The 24,680-nt window shown below is 36.7% G+C and overlaps 1 protein-coding gene across 18 annotated transcripts in view; it reads left to right on the forward strand.

The window, feature by feature from the left end:
• The window catches only part of Ppfia2 (PTPRF interacting protein alpha 2), a 460,024-nt gene that overhangs the window by 404,594 nt on the left and 30,750 nt on the right, over positions 1-24,680 (forward strand). For 10 of the 18 annotated variants that reach the window (XM_032912081.1, XM_032911998.1, XM_032912066.1 and 7 more), the window contains exons 22-23: positions 21,112-21,193; positions 24,052-24,252. In XM_032912081.1, coding sequence (XP_032767972.1) covers positions 21,112-21,193; positions 24,052-24,252 — 283 coding nt within the window. Of the gene's footprint in view, positions 1-10,333; positions 10,343-21,111; positions 21,194-24,051; positions 24,253-24,680 lie in introns of all 18 variants that reach the window. The other 8 variants (XM_032911955.1, XM_032911963.1, XM_032912051.1 and 5 more) reach the window with 1 other exon arrangement.

Consider the following 24,680-nt stretch of genomic DNA (forward strand, 5'->3'; position numbering starts at 1 on the left):
AATGTTTCTTCATTACTCATAACTTAAAGATACATATCAATATTTCTCATAACCCGCTTCAAATATCTTCATTTGTATAATCCTATTAAGAAAGTTAAATCTTTAATTTCATAGCTATCCACGGAGAACTTTCTTCTTTTCTCTCCTTTGTTTATATTATGGCTAGTTTATTATAACTCTAAAAAAAGAAGATGAAATTTTAAAACAAATCTAACTAATGGACATAGTTTATTAAAGAATACACAAAGATAAGATATTTTCCTTTTTATTGACTACTCTATAAAAAGAACTCATTAGCATACGTGTGTAGTCAGTGCTTTGGGACAGGATGTGATTAAATCTTACATTTAGTCTGCACTTGCATGAAACTTATTTCCGTTGGAACATTATCAGGAAGTGATGGTTAGTTGTGTATCAATTACCTTTCAGTTTACATTCTTTTCAGTTTGCTGTTCTCACTACGTATCAATGGCTTGTTCTCAAGCCAAACATCCTTACTCAAATACTTCCCATCAGAGTCTTGGCAGTCCTCATTCAGTTCCTGCCGTTGCTCCCTTAGTCTTTTAAAGGGTTGAGCCACTTATTCTTAGGATGTTCTCTCCATGCAATGTTGTCTTGTCTGTCATGTGGTCTCACTCTGCATATGTCTGAGAGCGAGATTATACCATCCTCCCCTGTCTTCTCTCACTGGATTATTGGTGTCTCTTTCTATTCAATGGGAGCCGACATCTCTTATTTTAAAATTGGCAATGAGAGAGCTGGGAGTAAGAATTTTTGCACCCTCACCTTCCTGTCTGTCGTCTTGATCATGAAATGCTCATTTGCTCTCCTAGCCACCCACCATTTTTTTTTAATATTCAGCTACTTGACTGGGATGATTTAAAAGTTAAGGCTAACCACATAGACAGTAAACACAAAAGCACAGACTGTTCTGGATTAGCCAGACATGAACTAGTTTAGACAAACGATCGAACAAAGCAAAAACCTCTCAACTCCTGAATGAGGGTCAAATCACCCAAATTTAACGTCAAGAATATATTTGGCGTTTTTAAAGGTTTTTTTCTTGTTGGTTTTGTCACTGCTGTTACGAGTTATCTAACAAAAGCCATTTAAGGAAGAAAATGTCCATTTTGATTCCGTTTCAGAGAATACAGTTCTTAATGGTGAAGCATTGGTGGGCACAGGAGGAAGCTGACCGCATCCCATTCCCAGTTATGATGTAGAAAGGGATCAATACTGATGCTCAACTTATTTTATTCTTTTTCTTAAGAAGAGAAGTCCAACCCTGAGTATAGCGCCACCCACATTTAGGGTTCTTCTTCCCACTTTAATTAACCTACTCTAGAAAGCTCTTCCCATGCATATGCTGAGGTTTGTCTCCATGGTGTCTCCATCAGGTTGCTTTATTTATTGTGATGCAGGAGAAGCGTATGGGGCTAGCAAGCACTCAAGCAATGATCTATAGCCCAGTCATAATAAATTATGTGTACATTTCGCCTTTCTTCTTTATATTTTCACTCCTTAGAGTTGTTATTCTAGACCACTTAACATATATTAATCCAAAGAGTTCACATTTGTAGAGTCTTCTTTGATCCCAAGTAACTTGTTATTGATGGTACTAAAGCTAAAGATGTCTGCTTGAATAACACAATGTGTCTAACTCTGAAGACAGCCATGAGGAAGCCGGGCTCTTTTAAAAAACCAATAGAAATGTCACTCAGTGGCTACTTATCTCCAAAACTATTAGTCCTTGAAATTTTTGCATAGATTTTGTGGTTATATTTCCCCATGGCTTCTAAACATTGTATCAAAATTTTTAATGAAGGAAGTAGATGTGCTGAAAAAAAATCCCCCACATCTTCATTTATAATTTAAAAATATTATATGAATCTTGTTTAATTTTTTACACCCTCCTGAACAGATAACACTGCTAAATGAACATTGATTTTTGTATCTGAATCAATTTTTAAACATCATTAAAATGAAATTAACACCCCAGTTCGGCTAGCAGCAGCATCCACTTCAGAGAAGCAGCATTATCCTTGGAGCACAGCAGTCAAACTTAATCACCACCAATGAATCTTTATATTAGAACTTCAAAGAGCTCAAAGTGAAGCTCTATAGATTCGGCTAATTTATTCCCATCACAGTCCTGAGGCTCTATTTCCATGCATAATTTTTATTATGTTTTGAGATGGTTCACTTTTAATCTTTGGCATTTGAAAGGTTCAGCGTGAGCATATCTCTAAGCAAAGCAAATGTCACTTAAATTATTCATACTCTAAGGTACCACAAAACTCGGCAACATTTTCCACTCAATAAATATTTATCCAGTAGCTGTGAGCCAATTTTAACTTATAAATGAGTTGTAGTCGAGAACTTGTGTTCGAAGGTGTAAGCGTGTTTTCCTTTCTACGTGGTGCTGAGTACCGGGAAGGTAAATAGCAGAGCGTCCGTTTTCTAGGTACACTATAGAGATGGACTTGTTACATAAAGTATAAAAGAGGAGCGACAGGTAGTTACTGAGCTTCTAACAGATTCCTGAGACACCAGAGACAGGGTAGTTCCGTATGGAAATAAGAGATCATATTTCTGCAATGTGCTTTCACAAGCACGTTTGTTAAAATGCAGTTAAATTATGCAGAGCTAGGATTTGCTCTTCAGTTAGTATATAGCAGTCAAGGGTTCGTAGAGTCACAGTCTTCTGGTGGGCAGCTAACTAAAAAGATATAGTAGAACTTCTTAGAACGTAAACCCAATATTTCCAAGAGTTCCCTGGGGAAATGTGTCTCAGGCTCTTACTCAGAACCCAGAGGTTGGATTTGTGCCTATGCTGGAACTCAGACATCGCATCAGAGATCTGTTTTACTGCAGCCAAGGACAATTAAAAGCATTTTGTGATACTAAATAAGACACAGAGACTAACCAGGGAAAATAATTCCCTGTTCATTCGTGAAAGCTAAAGTTAAGGAAAACAGGAATGCTTTCTTCTGTATACCCAGACATCTGTATACATATATCTGATCTTTTTGAAGAAAGGAAGAGTGAGAAAAAAAAGAGAGTTATTTTGATCCAATCAGTAGAATAACAACTGATTGCAGAATAGGCATGATTGAACTCATATATTATCCAGACACATTATGCTTTCAAGAAATATTTTCATTTGAAAAAAGTTATAACGACAAGGGCTCATTAGATATTAAACTCCAGGTTTTTACAGATTCTGAAATAACTTTATTTTATAAATAAATCCTATTATTGGTTTGACTAAAACCCCTATTATTTGATGAAATAAGTCCTGACAAAAATAAGTACAGGATAAATTTGACGAATTGTAACACTTCATCCATTCATTTAGGGTTGTTATAGCCCAATGATTTTCATGAAGGCTACTGACATTTCGATTTTAAAAGTCTGCAAGGAGACACACATGGGGACAAAGAATGGCACTTAAGCTCTTCTAGCTCCATGGCCATTTATCTAAGTTAGGAGCCTGTGGAGGGAATAAAGGTGCCCCAGACTGAAAGCTACCTGTTGCTCTTATTTTAAATATATTCCCAAGATTAAAACCAATGACCTTTCTGACAAAAGAAACCGAACAAATGATTTGATGATTACTGAATAAAATGGAAAGGACAAGCAAGGCACTGTTATTAGTGGCTAAAGAAGAACAGAATTTTGTCAAGCTTTTGTAAGAGAAAGTACACCTAAGATCTTAGATAAAGTGTTTCAATAAGCTCCTTAATAAATTTATCACAATGTATGAATTTCAGTGGAAATACTTATATAATTTTGCTGTCAGCCACAAGACTAATATAAATGTACATGTATGTACATATGTATCTGCAGCCCCTCGAGGATGGGGAGATAATTTCTATAAAATAGGAAAACACACAATGCCTAAGAGGAAATATTATGTTCATCAAAGGTGGTGTGAAATATCAAAATTCTATGCAGTAACCAGGCTGTGAGTGGACTTTGTATATAAAGTTCTGGGAAATATATTTGAAATTAATTTTGTGCTGTTTCAGAGGAACCTTGTGAAAAAATAGTCAGAAGACATCGAGACATGCTTTCAAATTCTGGTAGAAAGATTGGGCATGTATTGAATGTGTAGAATGAGACCCCGGGCACTGTCGAGAGCAGTATCAATCAAATATGGCCTCTTCTGGTCTTTTGATAAAAACTGGAGCCAAAGGCAGAGGCTACTGAGCTGATGAAGTTGAGGTAACTTTTACACAGAGCCACGGGTAATCACAGGCCCACAAGGGAAGGCCTGAACACCTGGAAGGGCAATGGACCTGTGATTATACACAACCCACACCAGGTGAACCGGTCAACATGGTAGGAGGTAAATTGGCGAATCAACTTTACCTTGAGAGATTGAAGTCCATTACTCGTTCTTTAAGTTGTCCTTGCTCTAAGTTTCTGGAGTTCAATTCAGAAATGAAATCAGAACATTTGGATGCTTTAAAAAAAATCCAGCTAACTCACACATTCTCTTTTTTCTTTCTTTCTTTTTAATTTTACTTAATCTTTTTGTTACACTCCAGATTTTATTCTCCTCCAGGTCCACCCTCTGACTGTTCCACATCCCATATCTCTTCCCCCAACCCCGCCCCGTCTCCGTGAGAATTCCCCCGCACCCCCACCTCAACAGAACTCCCCACTCCCTGGGGCCTCCAGTCTCTTCAGAGTTAGGTTTGAAAATACATTTTCAGAATAATTAATGATTAGGAGCTTGGACTGGATAAAGAGAGAAATCTTTAGATGAAAACAAAGATACTAATTTCTCATCAGTTCACAAAGCTCCCTAGGCTTCTGCTTTGTTACATCCTTCCTGCCTGGAGTCTACGGTACTGCCAACATTGCTGTAAATCTTGCCGTCTACAACTCTTTTTGACCTTTCAGACCAGCTTCTTTGCCTCTCTGCAGCTGTGGTCCTCATGCTATACCAGTCTCTCTCTTATTCCAGATTGTCTTCCTAGAATCTATTCTTCACATTTGGATAAATACACTTATCTAAATTATATCTCTGAATGCGTAAAGTCCCCCAGGCATTCCTTGGAATCCTTGTGATCGTTTTCAAGTACCTTCACGTAGCCTCTACACCTTCACATTGCCAGGTTTCTGCTTATCTCATTACCCCTATTCGGCTCTGCTTATCATCTTGAACTTCATGGTTTTGAAACACTTATCAATGTACTGGTTAGGGTTTCCTCTACTGCTTTGTGTGCATTGCCTCTGCTCGAGTTCATTCCTCATATTTTCTGTCACAATCATGAGTATATACGTTTTATGTGTATCAACTACCCAAAAAACATGGCGGAAACTAAAGAGTACAAGGCTAGGCATCATTCTGCTTATTTACCATGCATTAATCTTGTAGCACATGGAGTCTGTGGCATAGAAACTGCTTTTCTTCCATACATGAAGTCTCCAAGAAAGACCAAAAGCTATATTCCTGAAATCCGACCAAAATTAGTTGCCAATACATGAACTGAACAAAGAGGATATCAATAAATGTTAATGTGGTCAGAGAATCTCAGGAGGTCTCACCTCTGGACAAAGGACTACAGGTAAGTTATAAGGACAGAGCAGAAGAAATAGTACACCTCAGAGAAGACCACAACACTTGGCTATCCTATAGCAAATGGGCGGTCCTGAAAACTTATACATACAAGTAAGTGGGGTTATGCAGACTGAGACATTACACGGATTAAGTTTATATTCATGGGTTTAGAAATTCACACACATATCTATAAATAAATGAAGCAACAATTAAAGAAAAAATCAAGAATTCAAAAAGGAACAAGATGGTACATGAGATGGTTTGGAGGGGAAAAAGTGAAGCAGAAATGATATAATTACACTATCATCACCAAAACAAAGTATTGAAAGTATCTGAAAGAGGAAGCACAGTGTTCCAGGTACTACTTGGAATAAAATGGCAGTTTCAAACTAGAAAAGGTATTTGTTTATGAAACAATGCCTTTTGTTATACTACATATATAAATGTAATACACACATTCTTCTGTTTATAAAACATTACGTTCAATATGAAGAAAACAGCTATGCAATAATAACTACATTTCTTCTAATTACTTTTATTCCCTTTTATTGAAAGAAGAACTCTTTCTCACATAATAGATCCTGATTACTGTTTTTCCCTCCCTTCACGTCTCTCAATTCCTCTCGAGCATTTACATTTCTTAGTCTTTGAAGAAGTATCTCCTTTCCATGTCCATTCATGAAGAAAATTTCTCTTCAGAATTAGCCCATTAACCTACCATCATTTTATGGAATAATAATTTTTATACTCAATGGCTTCTCACTTAAAATTGTATGCAATGTGTGCACATGTACATGTGCAAACATACAATAGTGTATTCTTTAAATTCTGCACATTCTAAATATGAGTTGACAACATAGGTTTGTTTGTAAAAAAAATAGTTAAATTCTTATGGAAATACAGATTTCACAATCTTTTTAAAAAGATCCTTAAGGATTCTATTTACTTGAAGACATTATTAACAATCAAAAGTTGTTTGAAGTAATGCTATGACAAGCGATACCTACACCTTCTAGACATTTTGTTTTTCGTTTATAAAGATCACGAAGCACTAGATACTACCTATTCTTCTGAAGTTACCTATTTGAACAGATCATTGACCCCTAACCCTAGTTTTCTTAAAAAAATGCAATTATCTTTTAATAATGTCTTTCTTTCCATATTCAATATATCGCTTATTTCCTCCCTTGCCCCTTCTGTAACTATTATTTCATGTACAGAATTACAATAAACTGAAAAAATACCTTAAATTTCTTTTTCTACTTTCACTTGTTCCTAACCATCAATACGTTTGTATTTGCTACTATGTAACTAGGACTGTCTGATCTGCTGGAGAAAATCTCAGTGGGCAAAGTGTAGCTGGCTCATTGGTGGAGTCTCCCTGTCTCCTAGGATGGTCATTTTCTCTCACTGATACTCTTTCCACTTTCTACTATTCTTGTTAGTGAGATCATCCTTTTCTAATCCCTCTACACGCATCTTCTGCTTATCATTTTACAATGAACCAATGAGAGAGACAGAAAGACAGAGAGAAAATAACCACCAGAAAACTAGACTACTCTTCTTATCCAAGACCATTTCTACCCATTTCCTAAACCATTTGATGATTTATTCTTCCAAACTTACCTCATCTGTGTCTTTAGTAAGGAAAAAAAATAGTGTTTCCAAGTCTCAAAGATACAATGTTAATGCTCACTAGAGAAGAATTCACAAGTTTAAGTACATGCTTGAATCAATTCAAAATGCAATCTTTATTACACTCATTTATTTATTTCTACCCACTCTTTCCTGAATTTGCTGATGATAAATGAATTAAAATATTTGTGACTCACAAACTTCAACCTCAAGAAGGAAGAGACTTACAAAGTGAGCTGATTCTCATCTGAATATTTAAATCTAAACTTGGCTAATTCAAAAATTTTAAAAGCAGAGTTACTAATTTTTTAGCAGATTTTATAGACTCCAGTGGGACAACTGAAAAGGTTAAGTTCCATTGTTTAAAATAACACACACAGCAAACACACACCAACATATACAGACACACACAAGCACATACACATACACATAGCGACACAAAGAAACACCCACACAAACACACAGATGCAAACACACAGACACACATAAGCACATATACATACATGCAGCAACACAGAGAAGCACCCACACAAGCACACACAGAAATACTCAGACATATACACACACACAAGCACACGCACATACATACAGTGACACAGAGAAACACCCACACAAACACAGATGCAAACACACACAGAAACACTCAGACATATACAAATACACACAAGCACACACACATACACACACAAACAAGCACACACATATACACAGACATACACACAGATACAAACACACACAGAAACACACAGACGCACACACATACAAACACACACCAATAAGCTTAAACACAAACACTCTCACACAGACACATACACAAGCACATACACACAGAACGTGGTATTTGTTGGGGCTGAATGTAAATTAAAGTTTCCAAAAACAGATCACTATTGGATTTGTTTTTTTCATTAATAACATAACGCATTTCTTTATGAATCCACAAAACCATCTTTGATTGTTACACTCAATGATCCTTAAACAAAGAAAGCCTATTCTTGACAAAATGCATATTCCTATCCTTGTACTGCTGGAACAATAGAATATACATTAAAGTAATAATGTTCACAATTTACTGGAAGCAAATTACTGTGGGAAAGGGTGAGTGAAGCTTTTTATAAAGGGAAAAGTAAGCACCTTATATAGAAGAGGATATATATATATGTATGTATATATATATATTCTCTACTCCTCTTAGTTAAACTAATACCATTCAATCTCTGAGACATTTGTCATTTCTCATCTAAACATTTTTATACTTACCACATTTCTGGGCTGAAATTGAAAGCCTAATATTCTAAAGTAACATATCAAGTGAGAATTCATTGAGTATGGAAGAGAAGGAACTCCATGTGACTGATGAGATCCAAAGAAATTAAACAGACTGATAAGAAACTTTGACAACTATTAACTCTGCTTTGAAATTTGTGTTTCATGTGGATTTTTTATAATTTCTTTTATTTTTATATTTCAATTTTTTGACATCACTATACAATCTATAACGTTTAAAAGTACGACAAACGAAGACCTTAGAACTATTAGTGCTGTGCACAAATGTAATCACCTTGTATCACTGAAAAATGGTGCCTCAATTGTGTATCAGGGTAAGGACGATTCCTTTGCTCACGGTCACAATTCATCCCAGATTACTGGGCAGTTTCCCTGGACCACTCAGAAACTGCCTTTATGCTTTTTGTTCAAAGTTCGCAGTACAGCACACAGATGCGTTGTTAAGAAACCCTGTTAACATGTGTAAAATTATCTCTTTTTTAGGTCGTATCTTATTTCTGTTCCATGTGTGATGGGAAAAGGAGTGACTTAAGTTTCTTAGGATATTGTCTTGCCAACTTTTAGACATTTACGTTTTGCTTTATAAGAAAACTTAAAGAGCTTGCTGCAGCTGTCCCAGATCTGAGGCCACAGAATATGCATTTTTCTCAAAGCTCCCTGGTTTCTCTGAATGAATGCCACTGGAAGAGGCATGTGCAGCGTGTTCTACCACGCATCCAGCTTTCCTTTATAATAGCTTTGCAATCAAAATGGAAGTGCTTTACTTTGCTTAATTTCTGAAATAGGAGTTTCTGCCTCATATTTTGTTATAGTGAATATAGTTTATAAGTTGTAGAAGCAGTTTCATTTTCTATGAATTATTCTATGTTTTGTGTAGAAATTTTAAAATATTATTCTCATGGCTTTTTGTTGGATTATTTAACTGCCATATTTTTCCAAATGCCTCTAATACCTCCAGGGAGAAATTGGCTAAGTTCAAAACGAAATTTGAATGAGATTGGTTTTATGATGGTCTCAGTCAGGTCGGATTGAAAAGGCTTGCACCTTTTCTAAGCAACGTTTGTAAATATCTATTGAAGGAACTAAAGCTCCCACTAAAATTCACATAATTGGATTAAATTTAGTATTTGCTTTATACTGTAGATAAAATCAAGTATAAAAAAACAACAGAAAATTAATCAACTTGTCTTTGTACATTCTTCAATTCTTATTACAGGTGCACATGGCTTTTTTAAATAATGGTTATTGTAGAACTTGTTAGAATAAAATTTCTGCAACTGGATAAAGTCGAATAAAGCACCTGATAGCAATTTGATCAAAATATGAATGAAATAAGGAACCCAATTATTCTGATCCTCAAGTTAGTACCTGTTTCCCTTAAGGTGTGGCTCTCTGCTTTCCACTTTTTCTTGAGCTTTTTATAACGGCCTCAAAAGACTGTTGATTGTTCAGTTAGGTAATTTGCTTATTTAAAATTTGGCACAGATGTGACCCCAGGAAAAGGATGTCCTTTGCTTTCCTCCTGGGATGTACTAGAGGCTAAGAAAATTTGGCCTTGCATGTTTCAGAGTGGCTCATACTGAATACAGACTTATTGGTCAACTACCAGACCTGCCTTCAGCTTAATTAGCCTTCTGGACATAGTGTGTTAATCATGGTGGAATAAAAACAGTACTACCACTACTGAAATAATTTCTAAGGCACCGTGGTGCTCTCCCATGAGATTTCTCACCTCTGAAATGATGCTGTTGTTTTATTCCATGGCTTTCTTTGGATTGAAATGTATCCATTAACATTTGTGTGCTTTTCTTTCTCACCCATCCTTCCCCATCTCATGAAAAGCACATCGGGGTAAGTTGACTCACAACGACTGCTGAATGTGTTGGTTTTCAGCACCATCTTTTATTTTGTTTTAGCTTTAGTACTTCTCTTTTTAGTTGTAACACAAACTGCACTGCCTCTGACCTAAAGTGAAATTCACCACGATGGGCACTCATTTATACACAGAAAAAGGGATCATTGGTTCAGAGAAATATTTACATTTGAATTACACTGGCCTTTCAGACACTGTTAGTGCTTACTTCTATGGGATGCATGCAAAGTGACCCTGCAGGCTTTATTCCACTAGCTCTTGAGTCCAGATTCAGGAATTAATGGGAGCTCTGTAAGCTTCAAGTGGAGCTTTCAATATGAGTTTTGTCCCTTTGTACTGCATGTCTGAAAATGAACTTTTCTTGGGCATGTGGTTCACTTCTTCAATGTTATCTTCAGGAAAGAAACTCATTTGTCTGCTTTCAGGACTTACCTAGCTGGAACGGGTTCAGTGTTGTATCTCCTCGGCACGGTGTTCATGATGGCACAGGCAACCCTAGATTTTAGCCACATCTGTGCCTTTTCTGAGTGTTTATTATTCTAATGAGTTTTTTTTAGTGATTCCAAACATATTTCTCAAACAAAAGTTTCAAACTTAAAACCCCTTTCTCATGGAATGGAGAAATCACACGAAGACAAAGAACTATAGGCAACTAATGAATGCTGAAAAAGGAGAAATACCCTTCTGCAGGGAAGAGAACATCGATTGGTTATCCAATACAAACGGTCATCTGGAAATAATGTGTGTTTGTGTTTGTGTGTGTGTGTGTAAATATGTATACGTAAATACACATATATGTACATGGCAAAGTGTGTGTATGTACATGGACTAAGGGTATAACATCATATAGGCTAATGAGCATATAACAGTATATAGACTGAACAGGTTTTATTTATATATTTAGAATATTAAAATGTGTTTAGGTATCAGGGCATGGCTGGGTAGAGAAAGATTCGTGGTTTGTGTAACAATTAAAGACAAGAAAGCTGTGACATTGCATCTCAAGGTAGAAAGGAGGGCCACAAGAGAGGGTCGGAAGAAGGAAAAGGTAAAATGGTAGAATTCTATTTTAACTTTAACAGATTTTCTCCAAATTATCATAAAATTTAAAAGAGTGAAAAGAAACTAAAATCCTATTATTAGAAATAAAATTAGGGTCTTCATAAAACAGAGTTTTTAAGTAAAAGTCAGGCAAAACATGCACAACCTTTTTAAAGCATTTACATTTATAAATTTACTTCCAGGAAATCCTCAGCGACGACCAGGAAGTGAGTGGAGATTTTTGAAGGACAGTGTCAAATAAAAATGGTCTCACTTAATGGAAAGTAGTACAAGGCCCTCCAGTTTTCAAAAGCAGCATCACTAACTGTATTCCATAATCCCAGTCTGTGTATGTGTTTGCTCCTTTTTAATGGTTTTGAAAGTGATTAAATTCAAAATAAATCGAGGGAGGAAATTATGTAGATCCCAATTCAAACTCATAAATAAATTCAATTTCTTCACTGAGACTAGTTCCTATATTCCAGAGCGTCTAGAATTCAAAAAAAAAAAGTTTAAATATGGATAAATTCAAAGCTTACTATGAAAGTATTCAATCACCTGACACCCACATACTCCTTCCCATATATATTATTCCTGTATGCTCTACTCTAAAAAGCAATCAAAATTGTCAATGTTGAATTTGAAACTTAAATTTACGAAGCTAGCTGTATATTTAAGTAATCAGTGTTCTGAAGCACCTGATTGGATTTTTGACGTATTTCTAGTCAGAATTCTGAAGCACCTGATTGGATTTTTGACGTATCTCTAGTCAGAATAGTTATGCTAATGCAATATGCATTATCAGTGAGCAGAGGTCGGTCTCACAGATTAGGGGGCACCATACAGTACTCACATTTGTGTTAGTATGATATCCATAGGCTTGATCTAGAAATACAAATTCCTTCATAGCAGAGTAATAAAGTGCACCCTCACCTCCTATGTAGTTCAGGCTGGCATCAAACTGATAATCTTCCTACTTCTGCCTCCCAAATACTTTGTGTTATACGCCTGTGAGTTTATGCTCGCGTATAGTATGCCCACACTTCAGCTGAATGCTGGGAAGATTAAATCTCACTCTGTCATCTGTTGAATTCTCACAGACTTTACAATGAATAACTATGAAATCTAGGAACACTTCCTACTGAGACTTCATTTGGAAGGCATAGCCTCTGACACGACATTAAGAACTGATCGATTAACTGTCGAATCGTTTGGAACTTTTCTCAAGCCACACATCTATTTCTTTTAGTTTTTAACTAAGTACATTCGGTGAGGTCCACTATACCATAAGCTCTCAAGACACGCCTTTCCACTAGGAGATGGCAGCAACACACGTGTACAATCACTGTGCCAGCAAGTTCACCGAGTCTGCTTTTGTTCTGTTAGCTATCGCCGTCATTCTCTGGCCAATACACAGAAGCTGGTAGGAATGGCAATACAGCTCGGTCTTCCCCGGGTGATAAGAACCACCACGTAGAACAGTAAGGAGAGAAAGACCGCTTAGTTACATAAATTCGTGAGCCACAGGAAAGGAAAGCTGGGATAGTATTTTCATTTTTACTGACAACAGAGAAAATGTAATTACCCTCTTTATTTAGTATTTTAAAACTTTCTGATTTGGGGGCCAGATTGTTGGGGTTTAAACTTTAGCTTTTCTCCTCCAGTGCTCTGATTCTAAGTAGCATCTGTTCCTGTGTTCCTGTGTGTCAATATACATCGTAGTGAGTTACTGTGGAGAGTAAAATAATTTATATAACTATATATATATATATATATATATTCACTTGTTCATTTGCACTTGAGCTAGAAAAGGCTTCACACATTGTTAATGGTGAATGAATGTTGTCTCTTATCCTGTGATGCACAGTGCTTTATTTATCTACACCTAAAACCTTTGTTCTTCCAATTACTGTGGAATGTATGGCAAGAATATAGAGTTACACATTTGTAATGAGACAAAACGCTAGACAAACACCTAACATACTGCATTTTTATAGAACCAAATCAATTCATATCTTTAAAAATTCTAAATTAGTAAAAATTGTAATTAGTAAACACCTAAGGTTTATTCACGTTGTGTTGAAACACAAACTAATGAGTTTTCTTAGGAGGGATCCTGGAATTATAATAGGAAGGATAAAATGTGAGATATAGCTGAAGGATGAATTTGAGTTGTGATTGAATATGGTGTAAAGGAGAAACTAAAAAGCTTCCTGATTCTAAACAGAAAGAATAGTTACTTATTTTCCACCAAAAAAAGAATCCTGATAATTGAAACAGAGAGAAAAACATGGGACTAGATGGGACTAGAATTGTTCCCCTCTATAAAGCAGAGGTAGCAATGTGTAAAGTAGTTTTATAAAAGCAGTTTTCAACCCTGGTTCAAAGTTAAGAAGATGGTTTAAATGTAAATTAATCTAAAACATGGCCTTAATTTCTCACACAGGCTGATCGTGCCACCTTAGGCAATTATCAGTAATAAGAAGCATGGATTGTCTCTTTCCTTTCTGTGAGCCATGTCAGTTTTAACATTTATTCTTACGAACCACTCAGTCCTCTGAGGTTGGCACAACTCAGCTTCACTATACACGGAGGAAATGGAGTTATAGCCAGAAAGAGAGATGCATACGGATATCCAGACAAAAGCTAGAGGCATAAGAATCAAGCCCTGACAATCCCATTTTAGGGACCAAACACTCACGCATTCTATTAAAAGATTTTTTTCTTTCATGGCACTAGAAGAATCAAGCCTAGGGGGAGAAAGGCCAATTGTAGGCTGAGATAAAAGCATGGTGCAGTGAAAACCAAAACCAGAGGAAGATGCAGCACAGATCATGAAAGGAAGATTGGCAGGCGTTGAATGGAAGGTAAAAGTGATGGGCAACTTAGAGACAGAGCAGTAATACCATGTATAAATGGTCACTCCACAAAGTGGGCCTAAAACAGTCCTCTGAACAATAGTCTGAAAATAAAGGCTCTTTTCAATAACAGCAAAGACTGGTCCACATTGACCAAAATATGGACAGCATATTTTATAGCGTGCATTACCCCCCCACGGTTTATGACTTCCTGAGGAAATAGTGAATTTCATTTTTCAGACACAGAAATACAAACACTAATCATGCAGGTTTTGCCATTTGACATATTGCTCCCAAAGACAGCTTTTTCAAAGAAATTTATTAACAAATCATTTTTTTCAGAGTCAAAATTTATGGTAGTGTTGTTTCATTTATGGGATAACCAAAGTAAATACGTTATGACAGAGTCAGACAATCTGTCCATCCGTCTGTCTGTCTAACTGTCTACCGATTTGTGTGTCTATCTTCTAATATAAAAAACGAGATCGTGAACAAATTCTTCCTTTTGGAACCAAGTGTCTAAACACATCTAGTCTGAAAATTTGTAGATGTTCTTAAAATTTAGGTATGGTAGGTGAAAATACAAATAAATATGACAATTAAATATTTTATCTAAGAGCTTTCTCTGCTCGTTGTCATGTTACAGCTAACTTAAATTTCATTCATTTAAAAAAATTTAGGTATAGTTACTGAACTACCGTGTACTTTAATAAGAGGGGATGTGAAGGCCTATGAGGCTTAGCTCATGTCTTGGGTATCAGCACCTAATGAGACAAGACTTATTCATCCACGATGGAACTTATCCACATACGAATAGCAGCCATATTCACAGAATGAGGAAGGTTGAGGTAGAATAACTGGTAAAGGCTATTCTTACAGGACTAGAAGGCACAAAGGCAGAAGAAGGAAGAGCAAAGGACGGTGATATCATGTTAGGACACTGCAGAAATAGAATTTAGCACTGGATCCGACATTACTAGGGAAACAGGATTCAGTCATTAGTGAAGTTATTACAGGAACTTGAGCTCTGTGCTAACGCAATAAATGTTTCTGCTTAAAGAGTTTGATCTGATAGCGAATTATAAAATGACTTGCATCAGGAAAGTAAGAAAACACTGAGACAGGAACTGATATGCTTAAATGTATTACATTATATGGTCTTATAAGTATTTCTATAACTTACACTGAGTTTATCTATAGCCGTCTGTAAGCACAAACTTAAACTACAACTACGTATAGAGAAATTAAGTAGCCAGAGCACATTCAGCAGATAAGAAAATCTGAGAGGCATTTGGTCGTCTGGTTAAATTTGACTGAATATATTGCATGTGCTTGAGTCCCTGTCCTGACAGCCTCTCGCCATTTGTACTGTCAAGCTCCACAGTTGAATAGTTGTTCTTTATTTGAGAACTGGTATAGCTATTTAACTACATAACTCTCATTTCTGGCCTGTTTCAAGTTTATTATACTGTCGGTAGTCAGCATGACCTTATAATGTACACACCATGCTAGATCTGCTCTGGGCACTCATCATCTGATAGCTTCGGCTAGCACTCAGAATCATCTGATATAGCACCCCTCATGCCTGTGATTTCAGTGTCCTCTTGACTCTCCAGCTCATAGGCCTCACCCCATTTCTCAAGATAGTCCAGCCTTGATTGTCCTTCTCGCTCCAACATTTAATTCCACTCCTTTCACTCGAAGTTCATTTTGCTTATTCTCCTTGAAATTCTACTTGGTTTTTGAGAGCATGAATTTTCATCTCACTTGAAAACACTATTGATGGTCAAATTATGTCACTCAGAAGGGAACTTTCCCAGAGATGAGAAGCAAGGCAATGACCTGTGATATGATTACTTGGCCATACACACAATTGCCCCAGATTATTTTTGTTTATCACTATTTGTAAGAAAAGGTCTATGTAGCCCAGGGTGAGCTGGAACCCATTCATTAATTAGCCCAGGCATGCCTCAAACTCCTGCTCAGGTGTCAAAATGCTAAGAACACAAGAATGGGCTCTCATGTTTGGTTTGCTTATTTATAAAATCTCATTATATTAATGTTTGTTTCTCACTGAAGTCTATGATCTTTGAAATAAGGGATTCATTTAACTCTATTCTGCATGCCTTACACAGGTTATAGCAAACTGCAGTATATAAACATCAGATGATTGACTGCCTAGCAGTATGTCATACCAAACCCCAACTCCAAAGCACACAGAGAAGGCAAAAACAACTTGTCAACCACTCAAATCAGTAAAATGTAAAGTAGGGAAGACTATTGAATACTGTGACACCCATAAAAAGAAATGCATATGTATATGTGTATGCATATGTGTATGTATATGTATTTATCATATATAATGCCATGGGGTCCATGATCCCCAGTATTAAAAAAAAATGAAGTGAATTGAAATAACAAAATAAAAAAAGAAATGAGGATGGGGTGGAGGGGAGGAAAAGAAAGATGAAAAGGTAAATAGGGAAATGGAAGGAAGGGAAAGGACAGTGCAGGCTTATTGTTCACCATCTTAAAAACCAAGATAAGGAAACTTTATGACACGAGGCGGGGAAGCACGTTTGTTCCTCAGGACAGCGGATGTGTAGCTCAAAAATCTCAGAAAAGAGTCTAGAATCGCCTTGATATATGCCCAAATTGTCCACAACTGTCATAGCTGGAGTGATTTAAAGAGAGAGCACTGATGTTTCAATCTGGATATAGTCCCTTACCAGCCACAAACTAAACAATTAAAAATATGTTGTTGGCCATTGTTTAGTCTAGATGAGGAATTAGAAATCCTGAGTAGGAAGAATCCTGGTTTTAAGTATGTTTCACAGGTAGTCTTGATTTTTATTTTTCTTTAGAACTATCCTTTCATTTTCATTATTTGTGTGGACAAGAGGCTATATACACACAGGTACAGGTGTCTACAGTGGCCAGAGGTGTCAGATTCTCAGGAACCTGAGATAGAAAGCTTTTTGGTCCACTTGACATTGTTATTGAGAACTAAACTCGGGTGTTTGGAAAAAGCAGATGGGGTCTGGATAGAGACCATATTCCTAGATCCAGCTCTTGATCTTTTTACTAGAAAATTTAGCATGTGATCATTTCTAGGATGTCCATTCTTTATTGCTGTTTAAAGATAAGACTCAGACTACATAGGCTTCCTTCTGCCTCTGTATTTGATGACATGCAAATTACACATCCTGGTTTGCTCACCACAGTTTGGGTGAGCATGTCACAGGCCATTACAGAAATCATTCACTAGTGGCAAGAGTCCCAGGCCCTAAAAGGATACAAGTACATTCCTTACCACAGATGAGAACCCTGTTCTTAAAATTGCAGAATACCTTGGAAGTTTTATGCATTCAAAACAAGTTCCTGGTGTACTTGTCCACTGTTTTTTGTTGGTTTGTTTGTTTTGTTTTGTTTTGTTTTTTATTGTTTTTTGAGTTTTTACACAGATAAAGACAAGTTTGTGCTCATCACCTCCCTGGAAAGAAAGATCAGTCAATGTCCTTGAAAGTCTATTTGAAATCAGGGAACTAAGATTCACACTCATACCTACAATGACGTGCACGGGACCTTGGAGAAGGTTGATGAAACAGTAAATTCTCTGGATAGGAAAGGAAAATGGAAATGATTTCTTAGCCCGAAGTAGGAAGGTAGTGGTGTGCAAAGTGAACTATTTCTGGATGAAATGGTCCTGAACTCATTCTGGAACTGACGCTTGCTCTTTGAAAGGCTGAATTCCAGTTGTGGGGAGAAAGCACTCTGGAATATGTAACTCTCAGGGCCAGTCAAACACTATCAACGTTGTTTCCCTCTACTGTGCTTGGGTTTTGTTCCATTTTAGTTCTGGAAATCCACATGAAAGCCTTGTACATGCAAGATGAGCGTTCCACTACTGAATTACAATCTGAGCCTCTGATTTCTTGAGACAAGCTCATTATGTAATCAGGGGGAAGGCAGGGGGAAATCATAAATATATGATCTTTCTATTTCTAACTCTCAAACGCTTTTCTTTTTACATTTTTCTTTTGGAAAGTGGGCATATACAATATTGTAGCTTCCAAATCAATTCAGTTTTTGCCACAGACAAACAGATTTGTCTGTTTTCATGAATTCCTCAGGCATTCACTAGTTTTCTGGCACTGAAAAGAAACTTCTCATAAACTCACTCATCCTCCATGTACTCAGTGATTACCGTTAGTATTTGTCGGCAGGTCATCATATTTACCACTGCCCACGTAAAGCCCCCAGCACTGATTTTTCTCACAAGTCACCATGTTCAAATGATTAAAGATAACTGATACAACCCTCATGTTAAGGTTAAGGTAGTCTGGCATTACTCTCCCGTTGTGTAAGTCAAGGTAAAAACCAAGTCAGTCTCTTTTATAGTCTCAATTCATGAGATTAAAGTCATTGGTTTCTGCCATAGCAACTGGATATGTTGGGCAGAATTTGGCACCTTTGTCTCGTTCTTTGAGTTATCCTACTAAAGATTTGTTATGAAAGTTGAGTTTTAAGTGAAAGCAAGAATGGTACTAGGGACCAGACTGTTCTGTACATTTCAACACAATCCTATCATATTTTCTATTCATAAAGAGATTAGAATTTCTCAGCACATGGGAAGCATCATAACCAGAGTTTTATCAGTGACCTCAAACCAGATCAAAGTCTTGAACTCAACTAGAACCACTACTATTCTGAGAGAAAAGAAATAGTCAAAGGGATACAAGACATATTAGTACTTGTACTCTTCATACATAAAATCTAAACGTAGTCCATGTACTGAAAAAAAAATCAAGATCCACATAAGCAAAATTAAAACACTATGAACCACAATTATCCAAACTAAACTAGAATGGTGTCTAGCATTCAGTTCAACGTTTGCAGGCATTAATAAGCAAAACTATTAGGGTCAAGATGTGTGTCCACGAGTTTTAGCAGCTGTCTGTGCATTATGTGCATTTGGATGCTTCGGTGCATTTGCTATGTCTAACAAGGATTCTCTTGGAATCCACATCCCTATTTCTACTTACCTCACTGAGCACGAGAGTCAGCTTGTAGCATGTGCACAACACAGGACAGTTGATACTTCACCCTGCTTCTATAAATATATCTGTCACAGTGAGACTAACTTGCTGGAAACAGATTTACAGCAGGGTGTCACTGGCAGGCCCAAGGGAATTGGGTGATGGGATCGAAAGCTACATTTAAGACTGTTTGTGCTTTCCACTGTAGATTTGGAGTATCTGTATCCCCAAACACATTTCCAGCTGAAGAATAGCTTCTATGCAGAACTTGCCTTTGCTGTCTCCTTAGCTCAAACAGCAGTTAATGCATTTGTCTTTTAAGTTACTAATACCTTCAACCTATTCTTTATCCCTTACTAGACCTCCATGCATTGTTTTTTAAAATGTCTATTGAAAAGCACAATATATCTTGTACCTAAAGTCATTCTTTCACATATTTTAATATATCAATCTTTAATACTAAATAACTATTAGTAATTGGAAATAGACACATTGCATTTCAAGGGAAGTTTGTACATGATATATCTGTTAACATGAAAGACATTTATTAAAAATAAAACAATTATTATACCACAGTTTTATTTTTTCATACCCAAGTATGTATTTGCAGGTACAGAGAATATACACCCCACTATATTCCAAGATGGATATAATGGTTTGAGATTACAAACAAATAGATTCCACTATTTCAGTTGTAAATTATCTTAAGCTGATTTTCAACATAGATGTCAATCCTATCCTTAGGGGGCAATGAATTTATGTATATGTAAAGGATGTAGTTATTAGAAAGAAGCATTTACTTTCACTAATGTATTAGCCTTTCATTTGTAAAGAGTGGGTATTATGAATTAAAATCTCTGGTAAATTATACAATTCATATTGGTTCCTAGTGAAGGGAATCAATTTATATTGGTATAGTCCTCAAGTGTGGCCTGGGTTTTCAGCTGTCCTTTGAGAAATCAAGAGATCAGAAAGTGGGTAATCGAATAACTGCAGAAGCAAGTGTAGAAGCTTGGGGGCTCCCCAACCTTTCACCACAATTCACTCATTTAGAAGACTTAAACTGTAGACCATAGATGGCAAGGGTTGTTTTACAATCATTTATTTTTGCCTTATCTCCTGTGTACCCCAAGTCCAGAGCTCCTCACTTTCTTTTTGGCTTGGTATCACCTTCACTTCTACTCACTTTTCTCTTACTATATACTCTTTAAAAAAATATGTGTTGTATTTAAAGATGGATCAGCAAAAGTTGAGGTGGAGGTCTTCATGTAGGCAAAGAGTCCAATTCTTTAGCTTCTGTTCATAACTTCAAAATGATTGAGAAAAGGAACTAACTTCTAACACAGAATGCTGTCTCCGAAGTCATGTTTAAAATAAACACCATTCGAACTGATTAAAACCATCATGGATAGTGTGTCTCAACATACAAGCCTTGCCTCCACCACTAAGAGAGTAAGTAATTGAGAAGGACAGATCCAAGTGTCAGATCTTAGAATGCATGATTACGTATGAATATGTGACCTGTACTCTTACTAAAATGAAATTATATTGGCTGATAATACTCTTCAGCTCAGTTTACTAACAGTGTTCAAGTCTTTGTGAATCAATGATGGATAAATTTACTTTTAAATACTAATGTTTCACTCAGTGAAATCATAAGGGAATTTCTGTATGATTCAAAGCAAGAAGGAATTAAGACATTCTGTATCCCCCTCATGAAACACTTGCAAGGGGGGCTTACTGTGGTTTAAAAACAACTGCAGGCATCTTTTCCATATTTCCTAACTATTGATCTTTGCTGTACCCCAGGCATGAACTTCTTGAAGAAGCTCGTAGAAAAGGATTACCCTTTGCCCAGTGGGACGGACCTACTGTGGTTGCGTGGCTGGAGGTAAGCAAAACCTAAGTCAATCAATGGTAATCTGGTTGCTTAGAGACAGGTAAAGACTTGCTTCTGAAACCACAGCTTCAGTATCTTACAATTTCCCACAAAGGAAACACATGTGTATCTCTCAAACATGTCAGCATTGAGATAGGACTGATTTTGTGTGTGTGTGTTGGAGCAAAAAAAGATGTGCAATGGTTTAAAGAGAAGTGTACCCACATTCTGTTCTCGCTATGGGTTCTAGCATAAGAGAAGCAATAATTATTGACATATGTTGGAGGTTTTGAGGAAGTATCAGCACCTCTCATTAGTAAGAAATAAAAACACTTCTTTTCACACTGACTAAATCTGACGAACTGTCTAGTATGCTCTTAGAGTGTACTTTATATTTTTTAAGTGGTTGCATAAGTTGCCACTTCTGCCAGCAGTGGAGAAGTGTCCCCCCCTTGCTCCACATCCTCACCAGCACGAGCTGACCTTGCACAACACACATCTTAATGTTGTTCTTTTTTTCCTCTTTTACTGGATATTTATTTCTAAAATGTCTATATATTGGCTAAGTTTAGACATCTATGATTAGGCAGAAGATTATGTATCATCCTTTGTCTAAATCACTTGAGCACTCGGGTTACTTTATGATTAATAAATAGATTAATTAAGTAGTTACATTCAGTTTGATAGCACATTTCATGTTTCCTCTATAATACAATATTTGACCAGGGTGGAGGGCAGGAAAAGGCATATTGTAACCCAGGTTGGCTCTGTGTAGCACACCAGTACTATGGCTTGACATTTGGATTCAGTTCTCCATTCATAGCCCCTAGGATACCTGATGTCAAAGGAAACCATTGAGGTTTGTCCTGCCTCCAACAAATAGCACGCATTGAAACAATCTGGAGTTATAAAATAACTTATTGCTATTATTATGTTAAATTCAGAGCTAAGTAAATAGCCAGTGAAGGAAAACTAAAGCTTATTTTGCTTTAAGTTCTCTTAGAAAAGTAGATATAAAAATATGCTTTTTAGTTTTTCTTTTTTCTTGGACCAACTAAAATAAATGCTTGTTTTACTTCTGTTATATTCATTAAAAGAAATGAATTATTACTGAAGTTACTACCAGACAGTTTAAGAAATCACACCTCAACAAAGGTATTTCTTGTGCAGATGCTATTCCAATGAAATGAGCTACATTTTGACAGAGAGTTGGTTGCTATTTTAGTGAGGGATGAGCAAATCCTTCAGAAAAAAATAAAACAGATTTACTGACACCGAGGTGCTAAGAAATGACAGCCAGTGGAGAGAGAGCTAATTAAACCTGTCCTGGGTGCAGAAATTGCCCAGACACATTTCCTAATGTGACTCAAATCACATAGGGAATAAGCAAGGAGAACGGGCATACAGAACACTTGGGTGCTTACCCTTGTCCTTGTGTGCACAGTCTATAAAGAATGTCGACTGGGAGGGAGTCTACTGCTTTCCACATAAATTATCTGATTCCAAACTCCATAATGCTTCATCATAGACAACACTTGTAAAAACGAGTAGACAGTATTGTGAAATATTAACCAGAGTGGAATTCAAGCATTTTAGAAGACAGCTAGAAAAATCATTAGGGAACAGGGAAGGCATATGATACCAAATTATCTTGAAGAATTTGAGTTTACGGAGCAAGAAAGATAGTTGATCATCTGTCACCTCTAGTGTCCTTGTCAATATAAGGCTAATCTCAATGTGCCTCCCCTTCTGGAACAGCATGGATTATATTACATTTTTATATCCTCTGTTTGATTTTAGCCACAACTCATGCCACACTGATCCAGGTTTGGGATTCTGTTCATTGTCTCTTTCCCATTATAGACTAATTATTTTGTAGGGTACACCAAAAGAAAGAATGTCTGTATTAGTTATCTATTCTGGCATAATAAACTATCCTCAGACATAGATATTATTTCACTATTTTTATGGGTCAGATGTAAGTATTTGAGTAGAAAATTTGGTTTGGCCAAAGTTTATGCTTTGGTCAAAATCACAAGGCTAGAAATAGTGGACCCTGTCTTAATCCACGACAGACAAACTGTCTGTGCACTCAAAATTAAAAAAAAAAAAGAATTAAAATGTAACCATTAACAACCATTCAAGTCACTTACCCAGTGAAATTTATAGATAATTGTTCGTTCCATTATTTGTAGGAAAAATTTGATGCCCATTCAGTTTAGCACTAAAACCATAATGTTTCCATTTCAAATGAATTCCTACCGAACTGTTGTTTGAAACATATATTCGTTGTCTTTATGTATCTATCTCTCTAATCAAAAATAATAAAATTTAGCTCATGGAGTTTTAGACAGCAAATAAATTTACATATCCAAGATAACCTTGAATACCTGAAGGATGCAAAAGACACTAGAAGATGTTTTCCGGTTGGTGTGAAAAAATAAGCATCAAAAACAACAAAAGGAAGGAAGGGCTTTTTTCTGCCCAGCTTTTAGTGCAAGTAGCTTATGGAATAGAAGGCAGGCAGGTGGCTAGAAGGGACATGGTATAAAGAAAGGTAGGACAGTGAGTCAGGTGGTCCAATGCACCATCAGTCAAGAAGCAGAAAAAGACAACACCGATGTTCAACTTGCCTTCTGGTTTTTATTCATTCTCGAATTTCCACCAGTGGGTTTCTACCCACATTCAGCATTGTTTTTCTTGCTCAACTTTACCTTTCTGGAAATTTCATCACTGACATGCCCAGAGGTGTGTTTCACAGGTGATTCTGACACCCAATTAAGTTGTAACGGAGACTCAACCATCACAAATAAACACTAAGGTTATTCTAAACCCTGTCTTCTTCTTCTTTTTTTTTTTCAATACGACAGCTCTGGCTGGGAATGCCTGCTTGGTATGTGGCAGCATGCAGAGCCAACGTGAAAAGTGGTGCCATCATGTCCGCTTTATCAGACACTGAAATCCAAAGGGAGATTGGAATCAGCAATCCTCTGCACCGCTTAAAGCTCAGACTAGCCATCCAGGAGATGGTTTCCCTCACAAGCCCTTCAGCTCCTCCAACATCGCGAACTGTAAGTCAATGTGCGCCCCCTCCTTCCCCTGATCCTGACCACTCATCAGCCTAAACCCAAAGAGCATTTCAGTGTCAGGGTGAATTATTATGAAGTGATGCGACTAGCTCCTCATTAACCTCGCTGCTACTTTTAATCTGTTTTCAATCGAGGAGTTCTGATTCGTATCAGACTTGAAAGCTGCAACCAAGACAGACTTTGGTGCGAGCATGTGGATGATTGCTCAGTTTTCCTCCCTAGCCAAAAGACCCCAAAGCTTGCTGTTTCTTCGAATCTTCTTCTTTTTAACCCAGCATCTTCTTGGGCTTATCCCAAAGCAACACAGGTTTCTGAAGATGCATTGCTTAATGTATTACTGGTAGGAAATTTTAAAACAATCATACATAATTTGTTTTATGAATACAAATTGGATTCCTCTTCTTGAAGAT

This window comes from Rattus rattus, chromosome 1 (assembly GCF_011064425.1).
Source record: "Rattus rattus isolate New Zealand chromosome 1, Rrattus_CSIRO_v1, whole genome shotgun sequence".
Classification (NCBI taxonomy): Eukaryota; Metazoa; Chordata; class Mammalia; order Rodentia; family Muridae; genus Rattus; species Rattus rattus.